Below are 9,579 nucleotides of genomic sequence, written 5' to 3'. Positions count from 1 at the left end.
CCCCACCACCTCTTCAGGAGCCTTCCTTCTCTGGGTAAGCCCTGTCCGCTTGCCCTGACGCGGTGGGCGGGGCTGTTCGGAGGGCGGGGCGTCCCGGAGGCGCCTGGGCGGGGCCTACTGCTTGGCAGGTTCAAGTGACGGCTCTAGCCCCGCCCTTGCTCATCGGGTAAAGGAGGAGGGCGCCGGCGAGGAGAGAGCGTGTTGCCTGAGGCGGCCGGGGAGCGGCGGAACAGAGTGTGAGGCAGCAGCGGCGCGATGGCTCCGGCTGGAGACCGCCCAGGCTACTGGGGCCCTACGACCTCCACGTTGGACTGGTGTGAGGAGAACTACGTGGTGACCCTGTTCATCGCTGAGTTCTGTGAGTGGGGCCTGAGGCGGCGGGGGAGCGAGGGCGCGCCCTGAGGGCAGGCGCGGCGAGTGGAGAGCGCGGAGGGCGAACCTGGCCGCGAGGGGTAGTAAGCACCAGGCCGGGCCCGGGAGCGGCAGCTGGGTGTGCGCGGCCGAGGAAAGCCGGGCAGCCGACGAGGCCGCGGGTTGTGCCTGGCTGGGTTGGCTTCAGGGGGCCTTCAGGTTAGGGACGAAAGGGTGTGCGAGCCGCGCCTGGACCTCAGAGGAGAGCGTGTGAGCTGCGCGGCTGGCCATAGGAGTTCGTATGTGAGCGCGGCTGCTGCCAGGCCGGGCACTGCCCGCCCCCCAAAACCCCCTCCCCCCCCGAGATCGGGCATGTGGAAGGTCTCTGCCTTGAGGGCCCTGAACGCCTGCCGGGCTGCAGCTAACCGACCTCAGCCAGCCGGGCATGAAGAAGGGGGGGACCCTTACAGGTTTCATCCAACCCCCAATCTGGGAAAGTCTTCAGGGCCCGTCCCCTTCATCTCTCGGTTCTCTTTAGATCACGCTCACCTCCAGGAGACAGTTTCTCAATGCTGAATCCCATCCCCCCCCGCCCGCCCCCACTCCCATACCTACTTCCACCCTTACTTGGTGTCTTCAAATACCAGAGATCACTGTCCATCTTGCACCAGAAGTGGTAGCCAGAGCACCTTCCTCTTCCAGCCGCTCTCCCAAGAGCACGGGACTTAACTCTCCTTGCTTCCGCTCTGCATCTCGCTCATCAGGACTTTCTAGGGGTTAATGGTCATCTGAGGACACTTATTTCCATGAATGCACTTTCAGAGTCACAGATTTGCTGCCGCTGGACCAGCTTTTGGGTTTTCGTGTGTGTGTGTGTGTGTGTGTGTGTGTGTGTGTGTGTGTGTGTGTGTTTCCTAGATAATTATTCCTGCCTTGGGTCGGGGTGCTGCCATTTCTTCCATTCAGTTTGGTTAGATTTTGAAAATCGTGTTTGATCGTCTTTTTCTTTCTTTCTTTTTTTTTTTTTCTTTTTTTTCTTTTCTATTTTGGTTGTTTCTGGCAAGGAGCAGAATAGTCTTTGGTTGCTACTGCCTTCTTTTGAATGGACCCACTTTATTAGGCCCTGAGGCAAAATTCTTAGCTAACATTCTGTTCTTGAGTCCTCTTGCAGGGCAAGTTTCATGCCAGGTGATCTCGCAGTAAGTCTTGCAGTTTTTAGAGCGTTTGTTAATCCCAGGCCCTTGAGACCATGATTTAGATTGAATGTCACTTTTTCTCAACTATTAGTTTAAATTAATAGTTTTTATGCAGTAAAGGGGAAAGTGGGCAAAGGGATCATTTATAGGGTAATTACTTGGCAACCCAAACATTGGCAAAGGAAGCACTTCGGCAGTTCGGTTTTTAGATAGATTTGGCAAGAATACCAGAGGCCCATGACCACCAGGGAGACTTGAAATCGTGATTTTGAAGCTGGGAGTGTGTAACTTTTTATTTTTCCCATCTTAGGGGGTCTTCACATATTGGATGGACTTGGAGTTCATTTTTTTTTTTTTCTAGAACGTAGAATTAGAAGAAAATAACTGCCAAGGGAAAGAGTTTTGTTTCAACTTAAGAGAAAACTTTCTAACTAGTGATACTGGCATGGAACAGGTTGGCATGGGGGTAAGGGAGCAAGAGCTTTCTGTTACTGACAGTGCTAAAATAGGTGTTGGTCACCTACATCGTTTATTTTTAGGAATTGTGCGGCAAAGGAACTAGCCTTATGCAGTTTTATTAATCTACATTAGTAATAAAGACTTTTAGTTTAGAGCCAAGGTTTTAGGTTACAATCAAAAGAGAAAACTGGCCATTGAGTCATGTGAACTGTGAGGGAGGAAGATACTGTGTTTTGGCAAAGAGCTCTGAGAAATGGGAAATGGCTTTACTTCTTCATGTCCTCAGAAGAGGAAACTGAGTAGACTGTCAGAGGTTTTGACATAGCCATCAAAAGGGTTGCTCGAAGAGGGTAAATGAAGGTGTTGGCAACTCCTCATGTGTACACACTGGGAGAAAATGACCTGAAGGAAGTTGAGACAAATTTACCATGTAACATAGTGATGAATATCTATCATAATCAGAGTATAGGGTTTTGGCCTTTGAATAATATGCAGATTTAAAAAGCTGAGTGTGTTGCTGCGTGCCTATAATTCCAGCACTTAGGAGGTGAGAGCAGGAAAATCAGGAATTCAAGGCCAGACTATGCTCTATGAAACACTTTATCAAAAAAACCAAAATAAGCAAGCAAGAAGGCAAAAACTGACTAATAACACTATGTACAAATATAGCTGTAGCTCCATCTTGTTTACATTAGTGAGTTTTAATGATAGTATTACCAAGGATAATAATAGTTATTATGTAAGTACTCACTGTGTACCACAGTTTGTTAAGCCCTTGATATGTATCTCTCCTTTGAGTTTTGCAGTAATTCTATGAAGAAGGTATTATTATACCCATTACACAGATTAAGAACTTGAAATGTTTGCTAACTTTTTATTTTTATCTTGTTTTGTTATGAGAAAGGAACTCTATGATAGCCCAGGTACTCCAGGGATTCAGTGTGTAGTCTGGGCTGACCTCACACTCTTGTTACTCTTCCTGTCTTAGCATTCCAAGCGCCAGCATCACAGGAGTAAGACACAATCCCTGAAAGGAGAGTATATTTCTTGTATTTTTGGTTGTGAGCCTAGCCTTTAATGGTTGAACCATCTCCAGCCCAGGGACACATATTTCTAAGAATAATTTATCTAAGGTTGCAATAAGTTGTATTGAAATAGTATTTAGGTTGAGATTGCCTTCTGAATATATTATATACTTATCCTTCTCCATCATTACTTTTATTACACTTACTCTTTCCCCCTTGCATTCAAATGAGAAGAACAGACATGAAATTATATAACAAGAGACAAACTGGACAACCATTCAGGGTATTCAGCCGTCTTTTGGCATTACATTATGTTTATTTTGGATAATAATTGATAATAATCTACCACTGTAGATGTGACAGTGGTAACTCTCAGTCCTGAAAAGCTATCTTTCAAATATCAGCCCATATTGATTCAAACTTTTTTTTATTTGAAAATATTGTAAGGACCAGAGGAAAGGATAGAGAGTCTTTAAATAACTTATTTTTATTTTATGTGCTTTGGTGTTTTGCCTGCATTTATGTCTGTGTGAGGGTGTCAGATCTTGGAGTCACAGACAGTTGTGAGCTGCCATGTGGGTGCTGGGAATTGAACCCAGGACCTTTGGAAGAGCAGTTAGTACTCTTAGGCACTGAGCCATCTCTCCAGCCACACCCCCCACCCCAAGAGTCTTTAGTTATGAAACAAGTCCCTTGATGTGCCAGAAGTTGTAGGGATAAGTGGTTCCTGTTTTGTATGGGGCTATACAAATGACAATGCAAGCTAAAACTGGGCGAGGGATATTTTGTTGTTTGTTTATGTGGTGGAAGGGGTGCGTGTGTGCCACATGGAGGCCAGAGGATAAGTTGTCGAGGTCAGTTTTTTCCTTCCACTACATGGATTTTCAGGGACCAAACTCAGTTTTATCAGGCTTGGTGGCCCCAAAGCAATCTTATAATCAGTAGTTGAAAAGTTATAGTTGTTTTGTAAACGTTAAAAGCTTTGTCAAACAGGGCTGGCAAGATGTCTCACTTATCTAGTGCTTGCTGCCAACCTTAATGACCTGAATTCAGTTCCTAAACACATAAGGTGGGAGAGAACTGACTCCCACAAGTAGTCCTTTGACCTCCACATGTTCCTCTGTTAACACATGCTCAAGAGTTTTATTTCTTTGTAAAATAACTTATCAAGTGTAGTTTAAACAGTGCTTACCTTCTCATTTGCATAACTTGGAGTGATTTTACTTCTTGTGCATTGACAAATTCTTTCTGAGTTTGGATAATTTTTTGTTTGTCTTGGGTTTTCTTTTTGTTCTTTCTTTTTTGGCAGGGGAAGGGTGGTTTCAAGACAGGGTTTCTCTGTGTAGCCTTGGCTGTCCTGGACTTGCTTTGTAGAACAGGCTGGCCTCGAACTCACAGCGATCCACCTGCCTCTCCCTCCCGAGTGCTAGGATTAAAGGCATGCACCACCATGCCCTGCTGTTTTGGGTTTTCAAGACAGTCTTTCTCTGTGTAGTCTTGGCTGTGCTGGACTCGCTTTGTAGACCAGGCTGGCCTTGAACTCATAGAGATCTGCCTGCCTCTGTTTCTTGGAGTGTTAGGATTACAGGTGCGTGTCAATGTTCTGGGCTGTGTTTGGATAATCTTTTAGTGTTTTATTTGTTGCACTCTCCATGTTGTGAAATATCTCCAAGAATTCTTTTTAATTAGAACTGACTTAGTTTTGTTTGTTGTTGGCCATTGCCATTCTTCTGAGTTATCGTCACTCTTTTTCCCCACAACTGTTGATAAGTTCGCCTTGACTAAGTTCCTCAGGCAGTACGTCTTTAGCCTCTTAAGCCATATCAGCATCAATATTTCGGTGGTTTTCTGTTTCTCTTATAACTCTCTACATTTGTTGGAATTTCTATCAACTGGAGTTTGTTTCTCTGCTGCCCATGCCCCATTGTTGGCCAGTTATTCAATGGCTTTGAAAGTGACCAGCTTTGAAAGAATTAAGTTAGTTGGTCATACACAAAAAAAATGATGTAATTATATGTAGGTTGAAGATTTAGCAGTGAAGCTTGTAGCATATTTATTTGGATTGGTTTTATTTAACTAAATTCTGGCAAGTTAAAATATGAACATATTGGAACTCTGCTTGCTAAGTGAAGATTGTATATTAATAATTCTCAAAACATTCCTATTAAGTAGATGATGCTACCCCATTTTTTAAAAAAAAAGAAACTAAGTCTGAAAGAAGTTACCTCCTCAACAGCATAGAGCTGTGTCACTAATAAATAGTGGCAGAAATAGTACTCAAACTTACGTCTGACAACTTTCTACCATGGTACACATTACAGAAAGTGGCATTTCAAGTACTAGCAGTTTAATGGAAGAAATGTTGCCTAAAGGAAGAGGAGAGTTTGTTTTATTATTGCCTCACTGAAGAAATTACTCAGGAAGAAATTATTTAGGGAGCTGAGTTTGGTGGCTCATGCCTATAATTTCAGGACTTAGGAGACAAAGACAGGTGAGTCAGAAGCTCAAGGCTGTTCTTGGCTACAGAGTTAGTCTGAGGCCACCATAGGCCTTTAAATTTTTTTCAGAATATATCATTTATTCAGTAAATATTCATTGAGCTACTTTGTCATTGTCTTAGACTGTAAACTGTTATGTACAGGCAGCCTCTCTGTCCATGGTAGTTGGAAAGGCCAGTAATATATAGTCATTCTTTCTGTCCCCAAGACTAGAGATTGAACTTAGGGCTGCATGCATGCTAGAGCTGCATCTATATATCTGTACCTATATGTCTACGTTTCTACCTACCTGCCTGTCTATCTATATCTACCTATCATCTATCTACTTATTATCCATCCATCTATTTATCTATCTATCCATCTATCTGTGTGTGTGTGTGTATGTATGTATGTATGTATCTATCTATCTATCTATCATCTATCACACTGAGCTCAATTTTGAGACAGATTCTCACTAGTTTGCCCTAGCTAGTCTTGAAGTCACTGTGTGTGTGTGTGTGTGTGTGTGTGTGTGTGTGTGTATGTGTAGTTCAGACAGGCCTTGAATTTACTGCCTCAGCCTTCAGAGTAGCTGTGATTGCAGGCTTGAGATACCAGGCTTGTTTAGTACCCTGCTCCTTTCAAGTGAAATTCATTTAAAAATATATTTGATAGAAGAATGTGCAAGAATTTACACTTTATAGGAGTTATTTATAAAAAAAGCTAAAGAATATTTTAAAATTCTTAGTTATGTCTGTTATCTGTCAGAGCAAGATGTTTGGCCGTACCCTTACTGATGGAAAGAATGAACGGTACTCACAGTATGACTTATCTAACCATCTCCCTTTTGTTCTGACGTTGGGATGGTTTGAGCTAAGTACTGTTTCTCCTGTGGATTTGTTGCCACTCTTCAATCCTATTTATAGGAAGCAGGTGGAAGGCAGTAGGCAGTCCTCAGTCTCCATGGCTTTGTTTTAAGATTAACTTAGATGGGAGAAAGGAGTTTGTTTCTTTTCCTCTGTAGCTCAGGGTGAAAGGCTTTAGCCAGTTGTACCTCATACAAACATCACTAGGGTATCTGGTTTCTTACTTTTGTTTCCTTTCTTTTTCTTTTCTTTTCTCAGGCTCCTTCCCTTTTTCTTGAAATAAGTGAGTATATGTTAGGAATCTTTTAATCCTGGGTCTCTGTGGGCTGGTAGAGGTGACATTCCTGTCATCTTAAGGAAGATAATTCTTCTGCTAAAATATTTATTTATTTATTTATTTATTTATTTATTTATTTAGTGTGTATGTGTGCATAAGCACGTGACGATCAAAGGACACCTTGTGAGAGTCAATTCTGTTTTCTACCACTTGTGTCGTAGAGATTGAACTTAGGTCCTCAGACTAGGTGGAAGGTACCTATATCCACTGAGCCATTTCCTGTGCTCCAGGAAGATTCTTTACCTAAGGAAAAGCAGGCAGGCAGTACTTCAAATTACAGCTCAAAAGCACAATAAGTCAGCTGAAGAAGGAAGGACAATGAAAGATCAAATTTAGTGTACAAAAAGATTTAGGTTTAATATGTCCAACTCAGAGACTGCAAGTAAACAGTTTTGGGTGTTGTGGTCAATAGATTTATGGGTATATTGGAACAGAACAAATGATACTTAACTAAAACACTGAAACAGGTTTATAAAGAGTTGTAGATATGCCTACCTTTCGACACTGCGACACACCAACACTGCACGATCATCTACAATGTTTATTCTTGTGAAACACACAGTTGAGTTAAAAACAAAACAAACACAAAACCAAAAAATTCCTCAATGTTTTCAGCAAATTTACAATTTTGTGTTGGGTTACAGACATGTTTAGAACTCAACAAAATGACAGAGCCAGAAAGAGACAGTAAGAACAGTTATGGTGACATGCAAGTCCTGGGAGTTTTACTGTGGAGAAAGCAACAGGATCACAGAAAGGCCAGTATACCAGAGTCTGGAACTTTGCTCCAGTTCAGGCTTGTGACTTTGGGTAAATCACTTATTCTCTGTATCATTTTATTTTCTATAAAATGTCCCTTTTGAACCCAGGACCTCAGGCATGTAAGATAAGCACTTTACATCTTGAATGTTTGAGCTTGTTTATTTTACTTTATGTATACGGATGTCTTGCTTGCATGTATGTCTGTGTAACACTTGCAAACTTAATATGCAATGAAGGCAGAAGAGGACATCTGACGCTAGAGTTACAGACAGTGGTAGTAGGCTGCTGTCTGGGTCCTGGGAATCCAACTGGGGCCCTCTGGAAGAACAGCCAGTAGTACCTTTAACCACTGAGCCAGCTCTCCAGCCTTTCAACTTAATGGTTTTTGTTTTTGTTTCTTTTTGGGTGAAAATTTCAAACATACAACAAACTTGAAAGAATGCTGAATGCTTTACGTTAACATTTTATTGTACCTCTTTTATAACATATCTACTCTCTGCCTACCATTTTATTTTTGACACATTTCAAAGTTAAGTTCCACTTCCCCTAAAACCTTTCACATTTGTTTCATTATATAAAGCTCACTTTTTATGTGTTTTTCTTTTGGAATAAAGTCTTCATTCAGTGGAATGCATAAATATTAAACTTATATTTGCTGAGAAGTACATACAGCTGTGAAACAGAACCCTGTCAAGACATGCAGCTTTGGGTTAGGGATATTATAGCGCTGTGGTGGTCAGTGTTGAGCATGCCTGAAGCCCAGGGATATTATAGCACTGTGGTGGTCAGTGTTGAGCATGCCTGAAGCCCTAGAAGCTTTATGTTTTCTCCAGCGAGTGTTGGTGGAGAGGAAGAGAAAGATAGAGATCTTTGCTTGACATCAACCTCATGCGACTTCTGTGTTAGTAGTCACCTCCTCCTCCCTCTCCACTGAAACCATTGTTCTAATTTTTCCCACTCCCATAAGGTAGCTTTGCCTGTTCTGGAACTGCATAGAAGTAGAATGAATCACCTAGTATTTCCTGTTTGATGTAAGGATTCTTTTGCTCTGCAGAATGTTTTTGAGACTCATCTGTGTTGCTGTATATTGATAGTTTACTATAAATGAAGTACAGACCCATTTTCCTGCTCAGGTGGCCAGCTGACTTTTTGGGTTTTAGTGATTATTAATAGAACTACTATGAATATGCTTGAACACGCCTATATGCATTTTTGTTACTTTGTTATTTTCTATTTATTATTTTGACATGTATTGCTGTGTAGCCCTGGCTGACCCTGAGGTTGTGGCAGTCTTCCTTCCTCGGCCTAAGTGCTAGGGTTGTGGGCTGTGTCACCATACCTGCCTAATAGATGCATCTTTTTATTTTTTGTAGGTAAATCCTTACAATTAGAATATTTAGGACATGAAGTAAATATATATTTTGTTGCATTAGAAACTACCAGGGTTTTCTCAATTTTACACTGATAGTTTTTGTTTGTTTGTTTTTTGAGACAGGGTTTCTCTATGTAACCATGGCTGTAGTAGAACTCACTCTGTAGACTAGCTTGACCTTGAACTCAAGAGATCCACTTGCCTTTGCCTCCTGAGTGCTAGGATTAAAGGCGTGCACCACCACTGCTCAGCTCTAGTTTTTCTTTGTTTCTTTCTTTGTTTGTTTGTTTTGGCTTTTTTTAAAAGACAGAGTCTGGCTATGTAGCCCAGGCTAGCCTTGAACTTTCTCTGCAGTCCATACTGGCCCTCTGTCTACTGGGAATACAGGCATATGCCATCGTGCCTGACTTACGTATACAACATCTGGTCCACATCATTGTCAGTATTTAGCTCCAGTAATTTTCAGTTTAACCATTCTGGTGAATATATACTAGCATGCCATGCTATCTAGTTCACTTATTATTAGGTATTCAGTCTTTTTTCACTTTTTCCTCCTGTGCACACTACTCTTTTCAAAGCTGGCTATTTACGTATGTTATACATCTGTGCCCCTTTTGTTGTTCATATTGTTCTGTGAGAGATAATAAAAAAATTGTCTTTTGAAATTTTGAAGTTTGGATTGGCTCTTCAGCCATAGGTAACTGAAAATAGTGCTTAAACTGGAGTTTTGAATA

At 41.7% G+C, this 9,579-nt stretch overlaps 1 protein-coding gene across 2 annotated transcripts in view; it reads left to right on the top strand.

Annotated features, from left to right (window-relative positions):
• Positions 1–9,579, top strand: part of Acer3 (alkaline ceramidase 3) — a 97,497-nt gene that overhangs the window by 36,893 nt on the left and 51,025 nt on the right. Inside the window, exon 1 of one of the 2 annotated variants that reach the window (XM_051148992.1) lies at positions 156–358. The exons of the other annotated variant lie outside the window; for it this stretch is intronic. Coding sequence (XP_051004949.1) covers positions 256–358 — 103 coding nt within the window. The 5' untranslated portion in view covers positions 156–255. Of the gene's footprint in view, positions 1–155; positions 359–9,579 lie in introns of those variants that run through there. 2 annotated transcript variants of the gene reach the window in all.

This window comes from Acomys russatus, chromosome 7, assembly GCF_903995435.1.
Source record: "Acomys russatus chromosome 7, mAcoRus1.1, whole genome shotgun sequence".
Taxonomy (NCBI): Eukaryota; Metazoa; Chordata; class Mammalia; order Rodentia; family Muridae; genus Acomys; species Acomys russatus.
Note: the sequence above shows the minus strand (reverse complement) of the source record. Positions and strands in the feature narration are given on the sequence as shown.